The sequence below is a fragment of the Thunnus maccoyii genome, chromosome 11 (genome assembly GCF_910596095.1).
Source record: "Thunnus maccoyii chromosome 11, fThuMac1.1, whole genome shotgun sequence".
NCBI lineage: Eukaryota > Metazoa > Chordata > Actinopteri > Scombriformes > Scombridae > Thunnus > Thunnus maccoyii.
Genome location: NC_056543.1, coordinates 20,325,551 through 20,352,520, shown reverse-complemented (window position 1 = coordinate 20,352,520; position 26,970 = coordinate 20,325,551). Strand labels below are relative to the sequence as shown.

General features: G+C 41.6%; 1 protein-coding gene across 1 annotated transcript; it reads left to right on the top strand.

Moving 5' to 3' along the window:
* The first annotated feature begins 18,882 nt into the window (after positions 1-18,882).
* Positions 18,883-25,807, top strand: casq2 (calsequestrin 2). Its single transcript, XM_042426638.1, has 11 exons — positions 18,883-19,403; positions 20,869-20,953; positions 21,157-21,257; positions 21,370-21,481; positions 21,949-22,022; positions 22,115-22,245; positions 22,397-22,442; positions 22,540-22,594; positions 24,802-24,902; positions 25,014-25,088; positions 25,187-25,807. Exons 1-11 carry the CDS (start codon positions 19,167-19,169, stop codon positions 25,457-25,459), a joined length of 1,290 nt encoding a protein of 429 aa, XP_042282572.1. The 5' UTR covers positions 18,883-19,166; the 3' UTR covers positions 25,460-25,807.
* The last annotated feature ends 1,163 nt before the right edge of the window (positions 25,808-26,970 follow it).

The window sequence follows — 26,970 nt, the reverse complement described above, 5'->3', positions numbered from 1 at the left end:
TTAGCCAATGACTCATATCACTGATTCACTATGACTAGCTTCAAGTAGTTTAGAATACATACACCCACAGGGCAGTGGGAAGTTGGGAATAAAATGGAAAAAATGTCCTACACACCTAACAGGTTTTTAGCAGGTATTTTGACCAATGCAGGTAAATCAGTAACTGATAATGGTACATTTAAATCATCTTTAATGTCTCCTGAAAACTTGAGGAAGTGCACAGTTCTGTTCATTTCATGTGTTAAAGGAAATTGCAAAAGGTCAACCCTACTTCACCTTTGCTAAAAGAGAACCCCTTTGCTGCCTTCAGGCATGCATGCCGTCAAATAAATGATTAATTGAACAATAAATTCTTTATTGTTATTACTGAGATGATAAGACTATGCCCTCTCTGTCCCTTAAAACACTACAGCTGTATCCTAATATATTATACCTATTTTAGTTACTGTAATACTCAACACACACTGTGAGATTAACAGCCCTGTAATTCAAATTATTTTGAATTCTCTTTGTCACTGATGATTCCACCTCTCCTACACATTTTACTCCTCCACCAACCGTGACCCGACTCATACCCTCCCTCTTTCCAAGAGGAAACTAATGATATTGTCCTTGTGGAAAAGTACTGGCATCCAGGCCAAGCTTTGTTCATTGTCTATTTTGGACATTGAAAACACGGACAATAGCCTGAAACAAATGCTCCAAATGGCTTCACTGCGTTGTAATAATGATATTATTAGATGGGATGAACTGTCTTCTTTCAGTTGCTACATGTAACATAAACAAAAAGTTTCATTTTATATGACTTTACTCATATATTATATAGTTATTTGCTGTGTAGGTTTGCCAAAAACTGCATGAAAAGTCAAATTCACATATATAAAAGTTACATATCTAAGCAGAAGAACAAAGAACCTTTCCTAGCATAACAACATATCAGTGTCAGATGCTCTCTGTGGAGGATAAGATACGATTATTTGCCTAAAGGCATGCTGAGCAGGACTTTCCCCAATGAAACACCATAAGTTAAATGTAAACTACTAAGTCTTTGCTTACACCCTATTGGTAGTCTGTGTGTGTCTTAGCAGTGACCCAGCCATCTGCCAATGTTATGTCTACTTATTATTACTGTTTGGGATCTTTTAGGGGGATAATCTTCTGGCCAGGGATGTGTAATACAGAAACATTCATGTCCTTAATTGATCTTCTAAAGGCAGCACTTCCTGTCATGCTGTCTACAAGCTCTACTAATTGAATGGTTCAGGTTATAGGTGGATGTTTAAGATATGGTGTAGGGCTGTGGTTGGGTTTAAGGTCTCAAAATAGAAGAACACTTTGCATATCTGTTTCATGAGACAGGTGCATAGGAAAAGGACGAATGGATCAAAATTGCAAACAAACTCTTGCACACTATCTAACTTGCAATGATACATTTATTTGTGACGTTTCCATGCTAGACCATTGTCAGGCAAATAGTTTGGATAGAAGACTGCAAGACTGGAAGCCATCTTTTTATTTCATTGTCACAAACTATTTGCTTTATGAAGGTCTAGCACAGAAACGTTGCAAATAAATTTATCATCGCAAGTTAGACAGTGTGCGAGAGTTTGTTTGCAACTTTTGGGTTCAAGGTCTGTCAATCCTGGCAAAAGAGGTGGGATATAGGACTGCCTGAGGGGTTCAACATGAAAGGAGGATATGAAAATAATGTAGTTACGGTTGTCTGAGCCTGAGCCTGCAGTGCCTGATAACAAATGAAATAATGATGGTAGTATTAAGTATTAAGTATTTATTAAGTATATATTAAGTATTTACTATTTAGCTATTAACCCACAGTTCATTGATAGATCTTTATTGAGGAAGACATTTTGAAATGTCACAGTAGGAAAAGCACAGGTTTAAATAATAATATTAATGGTGGCTGAATTCCCTTCAGTCCTGATATTGTGCATGCTGGCTCACTGTCACACTGTCATGGTTTACTGGGACACTTTAATGGAACAGAGCTATACTTGTGGTTTTCCTACTGTGGCAGGTCAAAATTTGTTGTTAAAAAGGCCTATTGTCATTTAGTAACAGCCATACTGTTTTAAGTTCAAACAATCATTGTTTCTTTAGTTTATTTACCTGTAACTGCCCTCTTTATAAATATCTTGGCATCTGGCTTGATGAGATATTTACATTTAAATACTGTGATGTGAATTGGTGAAGATACCTTCATTGGACTGACAAGCGATGAACTAATGAGTATCAGGTGTGATTGAACGTCAGGTGGGACTGATTGCGCAGCCTGCTGAACTCTGGAAAAAGGGTAGGGAAGAGCCGGGCGTTTGTGTGTGTAGGTCTGGGGAGCGAGCTTCCAGCAACGAAGCCAAGTACGATAGGGAGTTAGTGAGTTCCTGTGTTAGGAGGGGAGGTCCGCTGCCTCCTTTAGTTAGTTAGGGCTGGGGCTTTAGGAGCGCAAGCCGCCGCCGCCGCTCTCCAACCTCGTGACTCTGGCACGCCGCCGTTGGCGTTCCCTGCCTGTTCACCTGCTGCGCAGTCCAACAGAACTGTGGTTAGTGAAGATTGTCATTTTGCCTGATACTTTTGTGGTCTGGTGTTGGTTATTCTGAGGTCTCTGACATTTATCCCACATAAATTCTGGTCTCTATTTGAACTCAGATTTATTACAATACCATATAGACAATCTTGTCAGCAAACTGCATAAAAGATTGGCTTTACAGAAGCAGAACCCGCTTCCCTATGATTAGTAGAGAGAGGATTGTTGAAGCAGGTTTCCTATCAGTTATAACTTATGGAAATGCTGCTCCTTCCACTCTTAAACCCCACGCATGGTCTATCATTCTGCCTTCACATTTATTACTGGTGATAGCTAAAGTACTATTGTATCCTGTATGAAAAGGTGAGTTGGTCTTCTCTGGCAGACAGGTGTAATATATATTAGTATTTGCTTATCTGTAAAGCCATTGTTGGAAAGCTACCATATTACATTGCAATGATGCTGGGTTGGAGCTTTGGACCTTATCTAACTTGCTCAAATGACTGGCTTATGCTTAAGGTCCCCCAAGCAGGGTCTGAATTTGGAAAGTCAGCCTTTTACTTTAGTACCCCCAATTCTTGGAATGATCTTCAACACATGCTAAAAATCAATACTCTACTAACCTATGGACAATTTAAAACCATGATCACAAACCTCCCTGCTTCAATGTGTAACTGTTTTAACTGCTTTTTATTCATTCTCATTCTTCGAGTTTAAATAAATGTGGCCGTATGATCTCCATGCCACCGTGTGGCACTGTGCCAGTTCCTAGTGCGCTGTTGCTGGGAGGCACCATGCGCACCTACATAGGCAAGGTACCTGACCACACCTCTTCCTCTCTATCCTTCCTTGGATGACTCTGGTGTGTGGTGGCTGCAGCCTGGCTTGGCGGAGCAGTGTGGGCATTTTGGCGTGATTGCTTGCCGCCAACGTGCTTCACTGTCATTCAAAGGTAATGTGCTCTGCCAGTGTACCCTCTCCCATTCAAGTGCGCAGTCGGTGCTGTGTGTGCACTGGTAATGCTGGTGTTTCTGTGTGTGTGTGCAGCTGGCTGTTGGTGTGGAGGGACTGCAGGCCCAGTGTGGTCGCTTGTTTCCCTTGGTGAGTCGGCATTGTCTGCCTATCTTTAACAACTGTGCGTGTGGCTCTCAGCTGACTGACATGTTGATCGCTCCCTTGCAGCAAAGCAAAGCTGCAGACCAACTTCTCCCTCCTATCATCGGGGAGGACACTGGTTCCATGGTGTCTACCATCACAGAAAGCTCCTGGCACATTTTGCACCTTGGGGCTATGATCGCCTTCGTTCTTGTCGGTGGCTACAGCTGCAGGCAGCTAAATGACTAGCGATCCCCTACATAGGCTACTGGAATCCTGGGGATGAACGTCATTCACCATTATAGAGAGCTCTTTGGAACATTTGGCCCTTCCCTTTTTGATGCTGCTGCTGCTGTATTGCAGGCACCGGGTCCTGTCCTGCAAGCTTTGCAGGAGTGTCACTACTCTCCTACCCAAGAGCCAAGGATCCCCACTGGCACTGTGAGGGTTTGGGGTAAGTGCAGTGTGCATACCTGGTGGAGCGATGAAATTGGTCGCTAGCACTTGTCCCGACCAGTTCTCAGGAAAGGCGATAGGCAGAGTCTGGTCTGCCAGCTGGGTTGTTGGCTTCTCCATGTTTGGTCCAGGTCATCCGGGGTACAGCCTACATCCCAGTGGTCAATGTGGGGACAAACAATGTTCTTCTTTACCCACGGACTGGTCTTGGTGTCTTAGCCGCTGCCCAGGTCGTCAGCTTGCTGGAGTGACTGAAGTGGAGCCCGAGGTGGCCACTGTCTCTTCCCACCTAGCCACCACCCCAGTGCCAGACCGAGTCGACTCACTGGATCTGTCTGCATTGGCTGAGCACGAGCAGGCAGATGTGCGATCTTTGCTACATAAGTACCAATCAGTCTTTTCAGTTCATGATGGCGACTTGGGGTGCACCAACCTAATTCCACATGACATACCCCAGTTAGATGATGTTCCAGTCCGACAGAGGTACCGGCGCATTCCTCCATCGGAGTACGAGGCGATGAAGGCCCACATTAACCAGCTTCTTGAGTCCCACATCATCAGGGAGAGCAGTAGCCCCTATGCTTCTCCCATCATCCTGGTCAGGAAAAAGGATGCCTTTAGATTATCGCCTTTTGAACAGCAAGACCAGGAAGAATGCGTTCCCTTTACCTCGCATCGAGGAGAGCTTGGATGCACTCTCCGGGGCCTGCTGGTTCTCTACAATTGATCTTGCTAGTGCTTACAACCAGGTCCCTGTGACCGAGCAAGACAAGCCCAAAATGGCCTTCTGTACACCCTTTGGCCTTTTCGAGTTCAACCGCATGCCCTTTGGGTTGTGCAATGCCCCAAGTACCTTCCAGCAGCTGATGCAGAAGATGTTTGGTGCTCAGTCCCTGCTCCTCTACCTGGATGACATAATTGTCTTCTCGTCCTCTGTTTAGCAACATCTCCAGCGGCTGGAACTGGTCCTTGGTCGGCTTAAACAGGGAGGCCTGAAGGTGAAGCTCAGTGTTCCTTTTTCCAACAAGAGGTTGGCTATTTGGGGCATATCATCTCCAGCCAGGGAGTCTCCACAGACCCAGCAAAGGTAGAAGTGGTGGCTAAATGGCAGCGCCCCACCCATATTTCAGAGTTGCGCTCCTTTTTAGGGTTTGCCAGCTATTACCAGTGTTTCGTCGAGGGCTTTGCAAAGCTGGCAGCTCCTCTACATCAGTTGGTGGCCAAGCTGGCAGGCACAAAGTCAAAAAAGGGGTTGAGGCAGTCTCTGGACGAGGCATGGACCCTTCAGTGTGAGGAAAGCTTTGAGGCTTAACCCATTGAGTTATCTTCAATCTGCCAAATTGGGAGTCACAGAGCAACAATGGGCTGCCCAACTCGCTGCTTTTGATTTTGATATAAAATATCGGTCAGGTCGCAGCAATAGGAATGCTGATGCCCTGTTACGACAGTATGTATCTGGTTCAGACTTGGTCAAACATTCCCTGCCAGGTACTCCTGTCCCGACCAGTCTTCAGCAGTCATGTCCAGACCCTGTGGTGTCTGCAACTCATGGTTTCAGTTCTTCCATCCCACTCTGTGTCCGACCTCTGGTCCTTACAGGAGAAGGACCCCCTCCTGAAGGGCATCTTGACGTTTTGGTGGTGAAAGGTTCAGCCTACCCCCACTGAAAGGTGACAGCTATCCAGGCCAGCTGTTGTGCTGCTGCGTCAGTGGGACCGCCTAGTGGAGAGAGATGGTGTTCTTTTCTGTCAGGTTTTCCGTCCAGATGGGGGAGAAGGATTTTTCCAACTCATCCTGCCTGCAGTTCTTAAGCAGGAGACTTTGAACAAGCTACATCAAGAACATGGCCACCAAGGTATTGAACAGACTACTGAACTAGTCTGGCAGCGCTGCTACTGGCCAGGCATGTTCACCGACATCAAGCAATGGGTCCAAGACTGAGCGCTGCCAGGTAGCCAATGATTCTGGATGTGTACCACATAGCTTTATGGGTCATTTGCTTGCGTCTAGGCCAAATGAGATCTTGGCCCTAGACTTCACCTTGCTGGAGACATCTTGGGGAGGGTTAGAGAATGTTCTTGTCTTGACTGACGTGTTCAGTAAGTTCACGGTAGCTGTCCCCACACGAGACCAACGGGCCCCCACTGTGGCTGAGGTTTTATTGTCTTAGTGGTTTTACAAGTTTAGTGTTCTGAGTCGCCTCCACTCAGACCAGGGAAGAAGCTTCGAGAGTTGTTTGATTCACCAGCTCTGCTGCCTGTATGGAGTCGCAAAGTCTCGTATCACTCCATATCACCCTGCAGGCAATGGGCAGTGCGAGCGGTTCAATCGAACTCTGCACAACCTCCCTCGCACCCTTCCAGCTTCACGGAAGCAGGGTTGGCCCTCTTGTTTGCCTGAGGTACTTTTCTGTTACAACACCACGCCTCATCAGGGCACTGGGGAGTCTCCCTTTTTACTTGATGTTTGGACAGGAACCACGGCTTCCTGTGGACTTTCTCTTGGGTCAGGTCCAGGATCCAGTACCTGGTGAAGTACAGGACTGGGTGGCCGAACATCAGGCCAGGCTTTGTGTCGCTTTCAAGGGTGCTCGTGAGTGCTTGCTGGCTGCTGCCAGTGGACGAAAAGAGCGGCATGACCAACTTGTCCGAGATGCACCACTGACAGTGGGCCAGAGGGTGTATCTGAGGGATCACAGTGCTAGGGGCCGCCACAAAATCCAGGATCTTTGGAGCTCTGTGGTCTACCAGGTGGTGAAACCCCCTTTCGGTGATGGTACTGTATACACAGTTGCTCCTGTAAGTGACCTGCACAAGGTCAAGAATGTGCATCAGGACATGTTGAAGCCCATTGTTCAGCCTGGGACGTGAGCGCTTGCTGTTGGTGTGGAGGGACTGCTTGACCCACTTGGGGCCTGGCATGGTCGCTTTTTGTTTCCCTTGGTGAGTCAGCGTTGTCTGCCTATCTTTAACAATTGTGTGTGTGGCTCTCAGCTGACTGACATGTTGATCACTCCCTTGCAGCAAAGCAAAACTGCAGACCAACTTCTCCCTCCTATCGTCGGGGAGGCTGTGCCAGTGCCCGCTGGTAGGTATTAACCATGAATGGAACTCAACTTAAAATAATTAATCATTCACCAGATTTGTTAATAAAAATCATTTGTTCCCTTTTTGTAGAGGCTGTTGAGGTGTGTGACTTAGCACCGGCCACCACCCCCTAAATACGGCTGCTGCTTTGGTATTTTCTCACTTATTGCTGTTTCAGCTATTGTTTCACCACTGCTGCTTCACAGCTGATGCCTTGCGGCGTAGCTGTCCTGCTGACTGAGCTGCGTGGTGACTCCTGTGTACAGCTCTGGCCACTCAGTCTGTAATCCTTTTTAAATAGGTCATTTTCTTATTGTTTCCGTGTATTTTGTTTTACTGACATAGTTATTCCCCTTATTTAGTCAGTTATTTTCTTCTTTAATTTGTGTGAAGAATTAAAACAATTTGGGTTCTTTTGGTGTTTCATTGTTCTGTAAATATTAATTTGGGGACTCTGTAATTGTGTTAGATTGTATTGTCAACACCAGTGCTTTTGTACCGTCGTTGTTTGCTGTATATTAATTTTCTTTTCTTTTACTTGACAGGTGCTAGGGACCCAGGCAGCAGTCCACTCCCCTGGTGGTGGGTTTCCTTCGCACCCCCGATTTTGTTTGCTGGTTTGCTGTGTCACGGGTGGTTTTCTTTTGTTTTGTGAATTCCCTTGCCTTGGTTTGATCCCTGCCGCCTTGGTAAGCCCCAGCCCTGTCTTCAACCCCGTCTTCAATCCCTTTTTGGTTCGCCTTCCTGTGCCATTAATTCTTGGGTTGTGCCCTGGTGGCTGACATTTTTTACCCAATTACCGTTTTTTGTTTCTTCTCATATTTTGTCTAATAAATTATTTTTAATTGAACATGTCCTCTGCCCAAGTGGAATTTATTATCGAACCTGTGTCTTGCTCATTTGCTTGTAGTTAACTCCCAATTTAATAATTTCTGGCAGTGAAATTCACCCGGTGGTGTTGTTGAGGCAACTTACGGCACCACTCTGCCACATAAAGGTTTGAAATGAAATGTTGAGCTTAGGAGGAGGTGACAGAATGCCTTAAACTCCATATGTTTCTGACAACTGAGCAGCAATCAATGTACATTTCATGTACTGTAACAGCTGGGTTAGACAAGGACAAGTGGCAGTTAGGCAGTTCAGGGATAAAGCATTGCGGGCATCAGGCTTGCTGACCTCTCTTGGTCTCATTGAGAGAGGCAAATTTTCCCTGTTATCCCTGTTGATGGTGTTTGGGTTATGTTGGAGAGAAAACTGATTAACGTGTTGACGTTTTAATGTGTCGTCTTTGCAATTCAGTAAAAATACCACAACCTTGTATTGCATCACTAGTGTTGTGTCATGATTATTAAATAAAAAAAGATACACATCTGACATGAAGACAATAAGCCTTAAAATGTGTTCACAAAATTAAAATTTCAATCTATTACAACAGTATAATCCACTCAATATCAATATGGCTTTCCAGAGATTCCTGGGTATATAGTGTATTTTAAAAACAAGCAATAAAACAACTGAAATGTATGAAACTGTAGCATCTGTCAGCAAAGAATCAATCAAGTATCAAGATTTATGTCGAGAAGCCTGTAGACTGTTCTCTCACAGACCCGTCCAGCTGGTTCCAAACAGTAGCACAAACAAGCCATTCCCCTTATGTTTATTGTATCAGTGATGTACAATATTTTTCCACAGAAAGTAAACAGACAGCAGTTTTTAGTTACAGCCACCATCCAGCTGGCTCAGGTAATGTTATTATAAGCACACTTAACCAGGTAGCAAGTCAGTCAGCTCACTTGGTGAAAACCTGCATAACTGGCCAATCTCAGCTCTGTAGAGGAAGTGCAGAGGACGTCCTCGAGTGCACAAACTTTCCAGGATCTCTGCATTTTGCTTCTAGGAAAATCAGTAGAGATTGGAGAAATCAGAGGATACTGATGCATTTTATGGGTGAGAAGCACTATACAAATTAGATGTTTTGTTTTATATATTCCTATTATGAATTATCTCCCAAATATCAATGCAATGGAAAGATGGAATTATGGTTATTAGCCACAACTGAAATTAAAAATTGCTAGTTGTTATTGTTAGCAAGCTGTAGCAATGTACTTATTCCATTTAATATAAAAAATATATATACAGTATCTGCTTTTTAGTTTGTTTTCCAAACACAACTAAGGTCTTTTGGGGCTTTTCTGACTCCAGTCAAAGAGCTACTTGTTATTCAGCCATTTTGAATAGCAACTTTAAAAACATCCTGTTATTTTTTTTATTGGGGTGATACTGGAAGCAGCCACGTAGGGAATATGGTGTGACCCTTCAAATATACGGCAAACACATAGTCAATGCATTCCTGTCATTCCCCATACACAGCCCCGACTAAACTACAGCGGCATGCCTGGGATTCTGGCATTAATCCATGGAATAGAGCTTCAATGGGAAAAGGAAATATTTACCTCCTTTAATAATAACAGTAGGAAGAATAGTGTCTAGTTCCGCGACACAATGAATGAGAATCAATGAAGCATAGACTTGTGAAGCTGTTTCCTTTCTTTCTGGCTTAAACCCACCAGTGACAACAACATTCTTGATTGGTGACAAATCAACAACGTGGCGTACACTTCTGATAAAGAGTTTGCTGATATGGAAGCAATGAGTTATTGATAAGAGGAGAGTTATGACACAGGAGAAATATAGCAGCTTCAGTTTATATGTAATAAAGCAAACCTTATCAACAGTTTTCATTTTTGTAAGTCATACTTTATGTAGAGAAAAACAATTCTTATCACTCTTCTCACATGCTCCCTTCACAGCATGTGACTATGAACTCATTGAAACTACTTCCAAAAACTAGGTGAGGGGGTATGGAAATATTTAAGAGAAGAGAGCGGGACAGTGACCCCTCAGGTTAAAAGCTGAGTGTTTAATGTTTCAAGCTTTCCTTTTTAGCCTTTTTTGCTAGACTTTAAGTCTTATTATACCATTTTTTGCAGTTTCCTGTGTGAAGCGACATATTTACAGTATGTATAATAGAAAGATGGGTGTGTTATCAGAAGTACAGTATATAGGCATGTCAATACAGGTGAGTGTTTGGATAGTTCAGGCTTGGGCTTGTAGTTAAGCCGCTGTACTGTTGATGCACTCCTGCTCCATCTATCATCATGGCCGGATAAACCCATAACAATGGCACATAACAATGTGCCCTGAGTAAAAAATGAAATGGGATGTGAGCCTAATTACCTCCCAGTTTCTTCCACTCTCTTTCTGTATGTATGCATCCTGTTATCTTGAAGTAATCAGCAACTATGAAATGGAACAGATCTGCTGCTGTTACATTAGTTAAAATATAGTGATATTTGTCCAGTCGATATTTTTGGTGCTTTCCATTTGCCACTGATTGAACTGATACAATGGATGTGATGACATACTGATACGTACATACAATTAATTCAAAATGTAAAAAATGAAGCTTAGTCTAAGTTCAGCAAGAAGAAAATTGTCCAACCCCGTCCCCAAACAGTGATTGTCCGAATCTCTACAGGCAAGATAAGCCTATCAAGCTTTGGATTTCTCCACTCTGAAGCAGTGTGAATGAGGGTATAATAAGAGCAATGCTGGACATTTAAAGAGGTTTTTGTTGTTTTTGGTTTTTTGCTTACATGCTTACATAATCTGATTGTCGGTAATACAAGAATACAACTATCTAGCTTATAGTGGCTGCTTCTAAAGCCAAGGAGCATATTGTTAGCTAACTACGTAGGTTGTGGGGTTACATTGACATTTACAACTAGCACATCCCTTAGTGAAAGCTGGTCTTGGCAGCCACCCTAAATGTGCACAAAGAGAAAGCGTTGGGGAAGTTAAAATGTTGATCTAGATGCTTAATTAAAGCCCTTTGTCATGAAATATTTCTTTTTGTCCACCCATCCTGTAAGTGGCTGTCTGCCAAACAACAATTTAGTATCTCATCTATCCTTGAGTTGGCTGCATAGGCTTGTTTTCTAATTTATGGTTTAAGGATAAGCAGAGGAGATGGTAAAAATAACGATGCTAAGCATAACTATCAAGCCATCTTAAATCAACAAACAAGGGGTACTACAAATGCCAAGAAGTATGTTTTGTTCCAAGTTGTTGTCAAAACATGATTCAGTTGTGTGGGAGTGGCCGATCACATGGTGGCCTCTCAATAAAGGATTGTTCAAAATAGGCAATGACAAACTCTCTAGGATATCAGTTTGGAACACACATAAGAGATTTACCCATTTCTGTTCTGACCTTGCATCGCATCTAACAATAATGTGATGGTAAAGACGCTATCACAGTATCGCTAATAGATGTTTCATTATGAACTGGTGGCAACATTCATTAATACCCAGTCTTGTATTGGTCTTTAAACTACCTCTAATCCATAATAACCTGAATAACCTTAATCTATTTTCCTTGTTAGGCCAGAGTTCACATGTATTTACTGTCACAGTAGTTCAGTGAGATAATAATAGTAATGATTACTTGCAACAGCAGAGAGAGTGGTAATGGAAGCAAGAAGCCTCATTTGCATGTGTGGAAAAGTACAGATGTACTGTCGCCCCTAATGCCAAACAAATCAGAGGGGAGAGATTTAGAGATGTGGATTACTCCCTACACACGTTACTGCATGAATTATTTCTATTGAATTGAAAACCTGATGAATCATTTGAATAGAAAGTTAGCACCTCTGTCGCTCTTTATTGAATTTGCGGGATGTTTACCCATTCACACAGTTCTCACGTTTCTTTATTTCCGTGTCTTCTGCATTAATCATCAACTGCTGAGATTATTTGCACGGGACATGGAGCTTTAGACTCGGTCTTTTAACATAATATTATGTATGTAGCCATCAAGTGCATATTTAACACCCCCTGGGTTCTCATTTTAAAATGAGTCAGCAAGAAACATTAAAAAGGCAGCTGGAGACGGTGTTTTCATTCATCTCATGGAGATAACTCGTTACACTTGATCAAATCTGCCAGTGACAATTTGAAATATGCAACTTTTACACACAGTGGCTCCAACAAATTAGTTTATAAATAAATTTACAGTTAGAAACACCCTAAATGTGCACAATGAGAAGTTAAAAAATGGATCTAGATGCTTAATTAATTCCCTTCATCATGAAATATTTCTTTTTGTCCACCCATCCTATAAGTGGCTGTCTGCCAAACAACAATTTAGCATTTCTGTTGGCAAACTGTTGGCTAGTTGGTTTGTTGACAACGCACAGAGCTGACTGTAAACAGGCAAGAGGCCGTGTGTCGCAAATTACGGTAAAAACCCCAATTGAGATGCATATTCCGAATGCGCTGTATACATGTCCAAAGAATACTCCAAAAACATGAATAATACTGGCATATTCCACCTGTCTTAATTGGAAAATGCTACATTCGTAATAAAGCCTAATTTGGAATATCCAGACAGAATATGCTGCATACAGATGGGACATACCACTTCATCTGTCATTGCTGCTTCTGTTGTTGCACAAGCTTCCATCATTGCACTGTCAATACGCAGTCGTTGGTCTGTGCTCTTGGCAGCTCAGTTGATGTGATGTATCTTCTGCTTCATAGAGGATTGTGGGTCAGAAAAGACAGAAAAACATGCTGACTTGCATACTGCAAAATGCGACCAGAAGTAGTAGGACATCCTGCTACCTTTGGCATAATGCATTTCACATACTATATAGTGGGACATACTAGGTCCTTTTCTTGCATAATAAACAGTATGGTAGTATAGGTATCAGAATGCACCCCGAGTGACTGCTGACTGATTGAGTGATGAAGTTAGCTCATACACGGTTCAGCCACATACTAGGTTTTGACATAGTCTTGTTTATCTCTACCCTTACTAGGCCAGAGTTCACATGTATTTACCGTCAAAGCAGATCAGTGAGATAATGAGAGTAATAATCACTTGCAACAGCAGAGGGAGTGGTAACGGAAGCAAGAGGCCTCATTTGCATGTGTGGAAAAGTACAGATGTACTGGCGCCCCTAATGTCAAACAAATCAGAGGGGAGAGATTTGAAGATTTGGATCAATCCCATCACAAGTTACTGCATGAATTATTTCTATTCAATTCAAAAATCTAATGAATCATTTGAATAGCAAGTAGCCTACATATAATTCCTTGCATTAGCCAGGGGAGCGGGTACTCTGCCAACTGAAAACTCATCAAAGTTGTGATTGTACTCATTTATATAATAATGTATGCTGATTCCTGTGGCTCACAGAAAACTGATTTATGTTTTCGCTTTAGGAGTGGCATAACCACAGACACTTAGCATGTGACGCAACACAACACACTTTGACTCTATGTATGAATAAATAAATAGGCACATCATGGCGTCAGTGTGTGTGTGTATGTGAATCTGCATTTCAGAGTTTATGTAACATACAAGCCTAGTAGGGGGTTTATGGTTCACTGGCTCCGGTGGCACGTCCCTCTCTTTTGCATATGTCAGTCATGCCTTGGGGTTTCTGTTGCTGTTCCGGTCCGTCTCTGACCACTGATGTTTAATCCAGCCAGGCTTGTAATGAAGTCACTGCGCCTCTGGTTATTTCAGTCCACAGCTTGTTTACACCCAGGGGGAGATATACTTCACAACATTTTTGTCACACTTTGAATTTACTCAAGTATTTACATCATATGGGCCTTTTTTTTCATATTTTCCTCTGTCAGATACTTTTCCAATGCATTCTACTCACTCTCTTATGAAAGAGACAATAATTTGTGGTTCATTGGTCAGAAAATGTAAAATGAAATATCCTAAACAGAATAATGGGTACCATTATTATATAAAAGTAATATGCATTCAATACAGCATTCTTTATGTTGAGGGTAAAAGTATTGCAGCTTTGAAATCTTTTTCATATACATTAGTATAACTCAATAATAAGGCACTATATGAGGCTCATAAGTTGGAAGTAATTGCTTAATAATGTTAATAAATCATTCACTTATGCTTTATAGATCAGTTATAAGCTATAAATAAAGGAATTTTTGTGACAAATCCTTTTTAGTGAACTGTTTGACCATTTACTCGATGTATACAACTGCTGACTTAATTAATTAAAAAGCATTTTTAAATGATTTATTGACATTTAAAGCTGCAGATGGCTCATTACAAAGTGAAAAAAAAACCCTTGCATTTTTGAATTACCAACCTGTATAACCGCATTGTTACCAAATAGAAAGTTCAAACAACAGCAAAGGGATTTTTCACAACCTGGCAATCAAAAGCTTGTTCTTATAACTGATATCTAAAGCATTAGAAAATGATTTATTAACAATTGATAAACAATTAGTTATGACTTTACGAAGGTTGGCTTATTAAAAAGTGTGAAATGCTTCAAAGCTGGAATACTTTTACTCTCAACATGAAAGATTGAATACATAGGCCTATCTTTACTTTTTATGTTTTTATTTTAGAGTTGGATCCTTTTATCAGTGTATTATACCAGGATATTCCTACTTTTGCCATATAGCAAATGATGTGTCTGCTGCTCTGAGTTATTCTGTTGCAAACATTATGTGGGAAATAAAGTGAAGCTGTTTAGGTTGATGTGATATTCCCCTCCTTTAGTGAGTAAATAGTGTCAGATCTTGTGGTTCCCTGCAGTCAATTCATTTCAACACACATTGTTTTGTAACGTCCTTTCATCACTCTGAGCCAACAGAGACATTCCTGAAGTTACCAAAAAACAAGACATTAGGTTGTGAAACCTGAGATTATTGAGATGTTATATTAAAAATGTGCTGACTCTGAAAACTGACCAGGAATTGACATGAATGTCATGACAATATGGAGACTGGGGAGTCACCTTGAATCTTTTTGCTATGCAACATCTCACTTTACCTTTATTTGCACATGCAAATTTTCATAACTTTCATCATTTTCATTTGCATAACACACCAACTTGTAGTTTTTTAGCGAGAAGCATGGTGGATTTGCAATGCAGATACAATTTCCTTTGCAAATTTTTCTTTGCACAGTTCAAAAAATTTGCTCAGAATATTGCACAAGAATTTCAACAGATAAAGGTCTTGTTATTGCGTCTCCCTTTCCTAGCTCTGTTGTCTCTTCACTACTCCTTTAGGCTATGGAATTTTACCAGATACAAACTCATTCTCAGTTCCACTTTTCTGTGTGTATCTGTTTCTTTGTGTTTGTGCTCTTTGCTCGTACTGTTCCATTTTCTGTTCTTTCACTTTACAGAGTAGAGAGTCAGCATAGTGTCCCACTGGCACTGCAAAGCAAAACATAAATGATCTGGGAATGATCAGAAGTGGCGGGAGTCATCCGCTCCCGCAGTGTGGCTCAGAGGGAAGGAACAAAGCCCCTTCAAACACAGGATCCAGTTTCAAGTATTCTTGTCAGCAAACAGATACCACGCCGAAGTGTCCTTGAGCAAGATGATGGATCTCTAATGACTCCAGGGTGCTGCTCTGTGGCTGACACTGATACCTCACATTACCTTAACATGAAGACCCCGTTCTTAAGCACTTAAGCAAATAGCACACACTCGCTTTAACACATAACAAGAAGAAAAATAATGTTAATTTTATATGAAGGAAATTGCTCTAATATTTCACTGGAGAAATGCTTGTGAGTTTGACTCTAAAATGCATCTAGTCAGAGCAACATTAAAACCACTGTAGACTGATATTAACGTTCCCTTGCGTTGTGCTCCCACTGTGTGGGCAAACTGGGAATTACAGATGAATAAACAGACTAGCCATCCACTTTCAAACCACTTAGGTCAATTTCCCATTACTCCTGCCCTGCATAGTTACTGTTATTTGAGAAAGATTTGTATTTCTCTCTCTCTGAGAGTGTGGCAGGTTATTATGACTCCCAGTGCTCGTCCTTCTTTATCAGCTGAGGAAAATATCAGCATTTTGTACACCCAACATATTCAAGGTCATGCCCCACTATCTTTCCCTCTCGCTACATACACATACACACACAGTCATAATCCACTTTTCAGCCAAGTGCAAAGATTAAAAGAGTAAATAAAATATGAGCAGTGGTGTACTTGTGAAGTAGGAAGGACTTTGCTGCTCTAAGTACCTCTCTGTTGTGCTCTCACTCCAAGGATTTACAGACCAGTTTAATTTGGCTTTCAGAAACCCGGAAAAAGGTTGGTACAGTATAGAAAAGCTGACAAAAATATCTTGTTCTGTGTTTGATTTTAGGCTGCTGAACCTTTTTCTCTTGTTCTTCATACAGTTGGCTGTAGAATTGTGTTTGAGAGAGGATAAGTGGGTAGACAAAATCATTTTGAAGCAACTAAATCACAGTCTGGGCACTAATAATTTGGCCTTTCTTGTTCTTGCTCTATATCTTGTTGTATGTTGCTTTGAATACATATCAAGGTGCTGATTGTCAGACCACCGTTATAGTGGACAAATGGTCACTCACCTTTTTATCAAAGTTTAAGATACTCATTGGCTCTTGTTTAAATGACTTTCTGCTTTTTAGTCAACTGTTTCCACTCTTTCTCTTACACAGTTGTAGAATTGAGCTTGCATGAATCTAAAGTCCTGTAGTTGTAATAAACAAATAGCAAACACCTAGAAAACGATCCCTGGTTTTTTCTCCAACTAGATGAGTGCATCTGATTGGTCCAACCTGACCCTTCACCTGGAGGAGTCCCTGACCAATGCTTTGGATTATTACCTTGACAACTGGAGTCGTAACCAGACAGCTGCCGCGAACGCTTTGGACAAGACTCTGGCTGAGGAGAACTTCAGGAATGTCATCTGGTATCTGGCGGTGATGATTGGCATGTTTGCCTTCATTATTGTGGCCATACTGGTGAGCACAGTCAAATCCAAAAGAAGGGAGCACTCTAATGATCCCTACCACCAGTACATCAAGGAGGACTGGACTGCTCAGCTACAACAGAGTGATGTCATAACTAACTTTGCAGCTAGATAATACACGCACTTAACTTTCAACAAATCACATTATCATCAGTAGCAAGAACAGCAGCAACATACAGTAACCAAAACTGCTTTAAAAAGCTTTCCTTCCCTGATATCCTTTCTTTTGTTGTGAATGTTGCTCATGCTGGTCAAATTTGTGATATGAATAATAAAATCTAATCGATATTGTGCACGTAATTTGTGGTCTAGCTCCATCTTCATTCCATTAACATCAATAATGTAGTGATTCACTGTAAAAGATTACAGTGCAATCTTTTTTGTCTGATGTTCCCCCACAGCCCTTTCAGATGAACTCATTAACACCACCCATCATGTTCTGAATGTTCATTTGAAATGAGTTTAAACTACATGTTATTTAATACAATTAATAATTTATAAGCGGAAATTGTTACAGTTAATTTCTTATATAAGAGTGATCCTTGAATTGACAAAGTTTTGGCTTGGTCCCTCTTTTTTCATGTTGGGTCAAGATTGCAGTTGTACTACTACCACCTCTTTTCACATTTCAACATTTATCTATTACTTTTTTCTGCTTGAGAATGACTACATAAGGATCTTAAAGTCCCTCTCCACTCAAAAATGTGTTTTGCTCATTCACTTTGATGTTTGAGTTCTATTGTGCAGAATGATGTGGGTGCAGTTTGTGAGTTTGACACTAGAAGTCCGTTTTCAGGTCTGTTTTTAGCTTCAGGAAGTGGAAAGTTTCTCTGTGCTTATGGAAAATCTGAGTTTAAGGCTTGTATCTATGAGCAGAACTAGTTTGGAAGCCAGTCGTGGTTCAGTATGCAACATACAAGAGTGATGAGGAGACATCTTGTGTCCAACAGTTAAAATTTGAAATGAAAACATTAATTCATCTACGGATATTCAAATAATGAAGTAGAATGAGTAGATGTCATTTTAAAATTCTCTAATTAGGTGTGTGAACTTTTTTATGTAAAGATCACATCAGACAAAAAATATCATTCAAGGCAGAGTATTTTTGTATGTCTTAAAACATATCTGGAGGGGATAGGGGATCTTTAAACTTTTAGGAGTGGTGTTACCGCAGCTCTCGTGGTTCAGCAGCACATACACTGTTCTACCTGCAGAGGTCAGCAGAGGCTCCTTCTCAAGAATATCCTACTACTTGATACACAAGTGGAGAGTGCAGATGTAGAAGATGAAAGAGAGAGGCACAGCTCCTGCTGCTTTGTCAATAGTTAAAAAGGGGATATGTAAAGATGAAATAGAAACAGAATAAGGGGAAGATTTTTGATTAAATGTATAGGTTTGTGAATACGTTTGTTGAGAAGCAAAGGCAAATCATACCAAAATTCAAGCATATATAGATAAACATTTTTTTTCAACCAATGGTTGCTAAACTCATGGGAACACATTGCCCTTAAAACACCTGTTGCCAGATTGTCTCCTGAGCTGTCACCTAAAATATGCCACCGTTTTTTAGCACCACACATCCACATTGTTTTTGGTCCTCACAGATTGAAACATCTCAAAATAACTGAACCCCCACATCTCTGGGGCTCATCGCTGAGTCCCTCGAAGAGACATCCCAGTGATAAAGTACTGCAACTCACTATTAAACCCCCGCTATCTCTCTTTCTCACTTGCAGTTTTATTTTTAGCATTCAAACAACTGGTCTCCTAAAAATGGGCCTGTCCTACAGGGCAAGGGAGAGAGAAGTACTGCTATGTATGGTATCCGCCCCCCTAGTCCCTCACAGGCCTGGCCCTCTCTCTCCTTTGTGTCTGTCAGAGAGAGGGCGTGAAGGAGGACCACAGTGGAAGAAAGAGTTTCTGGGTCCTGAAGATGCTTGTAGAAGTTGGATTTCTGTGGACAGCTTGGGATGCCTGATAACTGCCACTGACGGACCCACTTTCGTTTACCTCAAAACCTTCGGCAGCATTTCCCACATTCCCCTACCCTATCACAGGGCTTAAGTGACCTTTACACTGTGAAACAAAACCACACTCTGACTTTCAGGGGGTGTGTGGTAGCTCTGGACGATGCTCTCCTTCTGGTTGTTTCTGCTCCCCTGCCTGAGCCTTGTGCCTCTGGCCCCGGCTGAGAAGGGTCTAGAGTTCCCACAGTATGATGGGAAAGACCGGGTTCTTGACATCAATGATAAGAACTACAAGAAAGCCTTGAAGAAGTACAGCATGCTTTGCCTGTTCTACCATGAGCCTATACCGGACAACAAGGAGCTACAAAAACAACACCAGATGACTGAGTTGGTGCTGGAGGTAAAGTATGAGGAAGAGCAAGATAAAGCAGGCAGAGAAGAGGTGGAGGAGAAATTAAAAATGTTAAAGAAAAGAAAGTTGTCATTGAAAGAGATGGAGAAAAGAAAGATAAAGGAAAGGACAAAGTTTGGTTTGCTGGCAGTTGAATGAGAGTGTGAACACTAAAATTAACCAGACCCACATAGATTTTTTTTTAACCCTCTTAATGTTAATAACTGCACATCAGGGATCCAATAAACAGAGAGCCAACTGGTGAGATATAAAACTCCAGATCTTTCAATTGTAATGTTAGTTTCCTCAAGGTCAGTGTGTGTATGTGCATGTACTCTGTGGCACACAATATTGTCCAAAGAGATGCAGTGCTGTCAAGTTATTTCTCTCAGCCTAATTCATTGTGTGCTTCCATCCCTTAAAAATATATCAAGCTAATTCTCCCCATGGCCCTCCTCTGTTGGCAGAAATAGGCTAAGAGTTCATGTGTTATGCCTTTGAGCTATGCACATGAAGGGCACAATGTTCTTCTCCAGTTTGCTTTTTTGGTTGACTTGTCAAACCATAAATAACACTGCATGAATGTACCTTGTATTGAAGCTCAGCTAAGCAGATGGATACAAGTCTTATTGATTCAAGATTAAATTAATCTCTCTGTTTGAATTCCATGCAGTAGGAAAAAATTGTGCATCGCGCCTCGTGTCATGTTACACATAACTGAGGCTGAGCTGCTCTTTCATCAGTTGAGGGTAATCTGAGCCCAGTCCTGCAGTCCTGATATTAGCCTCTCTTATTTTACACAGCACAGGTGGGCCATGTTACTACTGAGCCCCCATTTAACCACGTACAAAGACTAGCCTGTAAAGACTGATCACAGTCTACCATACACTAGTGACCAAAGCTAATTAACATCTCCTGATTCATTGATTTCTAAGGTCTGTTCACTTTCTGTCCATTAATTGTGCCAAAAACCATAACTTCATTCATCCAGAGCTTTTCACTGTGCACTGAAGACATCAGATTAGTAATCCACTGTGACATATTGTAAACTACCTTGCTGTAGTATGGTTTTTTGTGGTGGGAGAGTCCACATCTCACTCAGCTCACCTACTGTACTTCACAGAACAATTGCCAGACTGACGCTGTTGCTTTGGTTATATTTAGAACAAGACAGTCTAAGTAATTATGTAACTGTGTCTCTATGGCCTCCCGGGCAGCTTGAGCCCTTCTGTCATATTGCCAAATTCAGGATTAAGTTTTTTCTCTTAAGACCTTACCCAACGCTGCAGTCAAGCCCCCATTCATTTTTTTTCCCCACAGAATCTGCCTCAATGAACATTTTAATTGACCTGGGATTTTTGCTTCCAAAACTCCTTTATGAATAATGCTCTTTTATGTCTCCTGTTTCTTTACATCTTTTTGAAAATGCAGCTGTCTTATTTAGTCCTTCATGATATTTTCCTTTTGGATGCAGCTTGTAGCTCAGGTCATGGAAGAGAAAGAAATTGGGTTTGGAATGGTCGACTCCCACAAAGACGCAAAGGTGTCAAAAAAACTGGGTGAGTACATGTCTCACACCTTTTGATCAACGATAACACTATTGAACACAGCAAAAACCTTTATTTCACATCCTTTGTCTGATTGGTACTTGCAAGTTTTGAGTTAGGTTCACACACAATCACAGTTATTTTGTCCAGTAACTTTAGGGAAAAGGCTTTGAATGCACTGTATGTAATAGTATGTAAATTTCCCTTTATCACAGGCCTGGAAGAGGAAGGCAGTGTGTATGTTTTCAAGGCCGATCGGGTTATCGAGTTTGATGGCTTGCTCTCTGCTAACACCCTGGCGGAGTTCTTGTTGGATGTAAGTAGACCGATTTAAGGGCAGATTCCCAGCTGCTGGGACTAATCAACACCAGTCAGACCAAAGTTACAGGCTCACCCTCTTCTTTTTTCCTCTGTCTGTCTGTCTTTAGCTGTTGGAGGAGCCAGTGGAGGTGATAGGGAATGCTCTGGAGCTGAGAGCCTTTGATAGAATGGAGGAAGACATCCGCCTCATTGGTTACTTCAAGAACGAGGACTCTGAGCGTGAGTGTGTAATGTGTCTAAAATGGTGTGTTTGCACCATATATTTTACTGTCTAAACACTGCTCAGTACCTTAGAGTGCTGCAGTCATGATGGGCTCTCTATGGCTCTTGCCCTTCAATATAACATGAGTGCATTTTAACCCCCTCAACTCTACGGATTTACAGATCCATTTTTACCACTGCTGCACATACAGCTGCCCATGCCTTGTCCCCTCTCACATGCTGTGGATGAACTGAGTCTTGTGTAGTTTACTTGTGGCAATGAGCTGCAGCCACATCCCATCTGACCAACTGTGGGAGCATTAAGTAGAGGTCAAAGTTCAGCTATTTCCGCTCCCTGATGTGCAGCCAAAGATAGCATAAACAGATGTGTAATCAAGAAAACAAGACTTGTGACATAATGCATTATAACAACACTGTGTGCTGTACATAATTCCTACTTTCTCCCTGTTGTCTTTCATCCTCAGACTATGATGCATTTAAAGAAGCTGCAGAGCAGTTTCAGCCCTACATTAAGTTCTTTGCCACATTTGAGAAATCTGTGAGTAAGAAAGAAACACACAAACAATTAAACACACAAACAATTAAACATACACGTCAGTCCTCTTGAGTGATCTGTTTTTGCTGCTTCAGGTGGCCAAGGAGCTGACTCTGAAGCTCAACGAGGTGGATTTCTATGAGCCCTTCATGGAGGAGCCCATCACCATCCCAGGCAAACCACACTCCGAGGAGGATCTGGTGGAGTTCATAACTGAAAACAGACGGTAAACCAAGAGTTACTTTGAACTATACCAAATCTGTATTCTGATTTTTTTAAAGATGAATGTCTTGAAGTCAACAGTATCCACACATACTGTAACATCCATGGAGTGATATGTATTGTCCTGCAGTTCACAATATATTTTCTTTCATCAGACCAACTCTGAGAAAGCTGCGTGCAGAAGATATGTTTGAGACGTGGGTGAGTGACAATCACCTGGCTGCAGAAGCAACATTAACAACTTTTCTGACATTTTTCTGACATTTACAGTGACCTGACATTTCTCTTTTCTCCTCAGGAGGATGACATTGAGGGCATCCACATTGTGGCTTTTGCAGAGGAGGAGGACCCTGGTGAGAGCACATTTAAATGTTATACCATGATTTTTTTTATTGGATGGGTTTACATAAGACTATAAAACACTTTTACCCTAAACAGTGCTCCTTTACAGAAACTTTACAGTCAAACTTTGTTTCTATAACATATTTCATACAAGTTAAAAAACAAAATAGATAAAAGATAATAAAATAATTATAACAGGCAATAAAAAATGATGGACTTTCCAATCCAAAGCTGAGCTAATGAGTTAGGTTTTAAGTTTGTGTTTGAAGATACCAACATGTCTGCTGCTCTTAGATCAGCTTGAAGCATAGAAACCAAGAGCTGCCTCACCAAAAGTTTTTGTCTTGCACTTTCAAACAAAAACAACACTTCCTGTTTATGCACTGCAAGCATGTCACATAAAACAGACTGATGCAAGACTATGTAGTGCTTTATAAACAAGAAAATTATTGAAAAATTAATACAAGAACTAGACTGGCAACTACTGGCAATGTAAATGCTTTAAAGCAATAGCTCGAAATTTTGAGAAAGACTCTTAACCTATGAGAAGATTGATACCACTCTCACAAGTGCGCAGAGTTTTAACCAAGTCTCTGAATTCCTTTCTGAGAGCCTGTACGATCCGAATCAGTCTGACTTTAAGCGGGGTCACTCTCCCAAGACTACACTCTTGTCGATAATGGAATCATTACGTTCAGCTAGAGCTGCTGGTCAGTCCTCAGCTCTATTGCTGCTAAATCTGTCAGCTGCCTTTGACACAGTTAACCACCAAAACCTCCTCTCCACACTAACTGAGCTTGGTATCTCAGGATCTGCCCTCCATTGGTTCATGTCCTACCTCTCAGGGAGATCTTTAAGAGTAGAGAAGGGAGAAGTGTCCAAACTGCATGGCTCATCCACAGGGGTTCCTCAAGGGTCAGTGCTCGGTCCCCTTCTCTTCTCAATATACACCTCCTCACTTGGTGCAATCATCTGCTCCCATGGTTTCTGATACCATTGCTATGCTGACCATACCCAGCTCTTCCTATCGTTCCCCCTGGAAGACTGCACAGTGTTGGCTTGGATCTCGTCATGCCTTGGCGATATCTCGGCATGGATGAAAGAATGCCACCTTCAGCTTAATCTCTCTAAGACCAAGCTCCTTGTCATCCCAGCCAGTCCCTCTATACAACAACAGATCAGTGTCCAGCTCAAATCAACCCAACTCATGCCCACACACAACTCTGCCTGAAACTTAGGTGTCATGATTGATGACCACCCAACCTTTAAGGGTCATGTGGCCTCGATTGCTTGGTTGTGTCGATTTGCCCTGTACAACATCAGGAAGATCAGACCCTACCTGTCTGAGCATGCAGCACAACTCTTGGTACAGGCTCTCGTAATATCATTCACTGACTACTGCAACTCCTTACTGGCAGGTCTCCCTGCATGCACGTTCAAACCTCCGCAGATGATCCAGTATGTGGCGACGCATCTGGTCTTCAACCAGCCCAAAACAGCACCTGTCACTCCGCTGTTCATATCGCTCCACTGACTCCCAGCTGCCTGCATCAAATTCAAAACCCTGACACTGGCTTACAAAACAGCAACTAAAACAGCTTCCTGAACTCCCTTATTCAGGTCTATGTCCCTCACGCTCACTGCGCTCTGCCAGTGAAAGGCGCCTGGTACTACACCACAACAGGGCCCTAGTTGCTAGCCAGACTCTTCTCTTTTGCAGTTCCCTGGTGGTGGAACGAGTTACCAAACTCCATCCGATCCGCAGAATCCCTTTCAATCTTTAAAAATAGACTAAAGACCCAGCTCTTTTGCGAACACCTCCACGCTTGATGTACTGAAAATAAAGATCTGCTTCTATGCACTCGATGCATTGCCTCTGTGCACCGCCTGTTGGCACCTACGTCCTATCGGACTCGAACTTATCTTTGTGGCACTCACTCGCTTTGTTCCTTCCTGACTAGATCCTTGCTTGTGTTGTATCAACTCTCAGATGTAGGTTGCTTTGGATAAAAGTGTCTGCTAAATGAAGTTGTAAATTGTAAATTGTAAGTGAGTGATATTACTCTTCTCATCTACTGTAACTCTCAGCAAGAAAGCGAATGAATCACGAAATGTCAAAATATCTTAAAACGGATGTATGTATTCTCTCCAACACTCTCAACACTTGGGCAGCAGCGTTCTGAATCCGCTGATTTTATTGGTTGTTACTTTCTTCCAGATGGTTTTGAGTTCTTGGAGATCCTGAAGGAGGTGGCCCGAGACAACACTCACCTACCTGACCTCAGCATCGTTTGGATTGACCCTGATGACTTTCCTCTGGTGAGCCATGACACCTCCACACATAATCAGGCAGACAAGACAGCCTGAGAATAGATAATCAGCTCACAAGCTGAAGGTCTAATGTGATGTTTGTTTACTGACCCCTTTTAGCTGATCCCCTACTGGGAGAAGACCTTCAAGGTGGACCTGTTCAGGCCACAAATCGGAGTTGTCAACGTTACAGATGTAAGTCCATGACAACCTGACGACCTGTCTGACACGACATCAATGCCACGTTGAGTTTCTTGTGACTTAATCTGACTTCTTTGTATGTCTGTGAGCAGGCTGACAGTGTGTGGATGGAGATGGAGGATGAGGAGGATCTGCCCACTGCTCAGGAGCTCGAGGACTGGATCGAGGATGTGCTCTCCGGCAAAGTCAACACTGAGGATGATGACGATGATGATGATGACGACGATGATGATGATGACGATGATGATGACGATGATGATGATGATGATGATGACAGTGATAACGAAGAAGATGATGACAGTGATGATGATGATGAGGACGATGAGGATGATGATGAAGACGATGATGATGATGATGATGAGTAATTCATCAGTAAATCTTGATCACAGATTAGTGTTTTTACTCTTCAGGCTTGAACTCGGACTGCAAACAAACGACTGTAAAGAAACTTCTCACTAAGGCAGAATTCCAAATTTGTACTGAAGGTGTGCATGCTGATAAAAAGTCTGTCTAACATACAAAAATGTAATTTTCAACCATATGTAAATAAGCCGGGAACAGGTTTTGAGATTCACAATTAATAAAACAAATATTTAATATGTCTGGACCAGACATTTACCTCACATTACACATGACATTCATTTACATAAAGGTCTCTTTGTCAGTTATCACTGTCATCAAATTAATTTCTTCTGTTAATGGAGTAAACTGTGAAAGGCTTAATTCTCAACACAGAACTTACTCAAACAGCAACTTGAATACCTAAAGCAGCACTTCCAAATACTTTGTTTCTTTTACTTATAATCAATTTGATTACATGAGTTGTGGCTCATTGCCCTTATTGTCCATAAACCAAACTAGATGGTAAATGTGTGTTTTTGTTTCCATTTCCTTTCATTCTGCATTCCTCTTTCAGGTAATACAACTGAAGATTGAATATTTGGTTTACGGAGAAAAAGTACATTTTCTGCTCGGAGGAGGTGGCAGGTTTGAAATTGTAAAGCCACATTTAAGCAATCTCCATTTTCAATAGCAAACCTCTAATCTCTTTTCTCATCTCACACTACTTCCCCCTTCATCAGGTTTATTTCTTACCTGAATTAATGGGGCAGGCAGCAGCTGCACAGGGAGATAATACTGTCATTACACCATTGGATAGACGCCTTCCCTCAATGAAAGAAAACACATTATACAATGTAGAGGAATGTAACTAACCGGGCTTTTGGGTTTTATGGGCAGGCCCCCCGGATGGCAGGAGAGGTTCCTTGATCCATGGGTGTGCAGGGACTTTACATTCACAAACAGACCTACAACTAAACCAGTGTTGCTTTGAAAATGTAAAACAAGCAACTAATTGCCTTGTGTAGCTCTAGAGAAAATTGAATGATCTTACCTATAGAATTTAAAACTGCAAAGATACAGCTGATCAGAATGTTAACAAAATTCATATTTTATTTAAAATAAAGTGCAAGTGATGAGTATTGTGATTATTATGCTCAACACACTGACAGCTGCATCCCAGAAACTAGTCTGGACATGAATACAAACCCAATCCTCCCTGGGTTCAAGGACAGAGTGTAAGAAATAACAGGGAAAAGTGTAATAAATATTTACATCCTTTTCAATGTGTTAATCACATACCTGTCTTGTCCTAAACCACAACACACTACTACTTAAATTTGCCTTCTTCACAGAAAAAAGGTGCAAGAAAATTCACCTTTCTGTGGAATAAAAAATACAGCATTACTACAGATTCAATAATTCTGATGAACATGTCATAAATTAAGAAATAGAGAGTAAGTATTTCACATTTCTGTATAACCAATATAACTACAGGCCTAGTTGTGCATCACTAGATAGTTTTTAACAATGAAAC

Coding starts and splice junctions, on each gene's coding strand:
- casq2 (XM_042426638.1), top strand. CDS start 19,167: ATGCTCTCCTTCTGGTTGTTTCTGCTCCCCTGCCTGAGCCTTGTGCCT. Junction 21,258..21,369: donor TGGCGGAGTTCTTGTTGGAT/GTAAGTAGACCG, acceptor GTCTGTCTTTAG/CTGTTGGAGGAGCCAGTGGA. Junction 25,089..25,186: donor GAGTTGTCAACGTTACAGAT/GTAAGTCCATGA, acceptor GTCTGTGAGCAG/GCTGACAGTGTGTGGATGGA.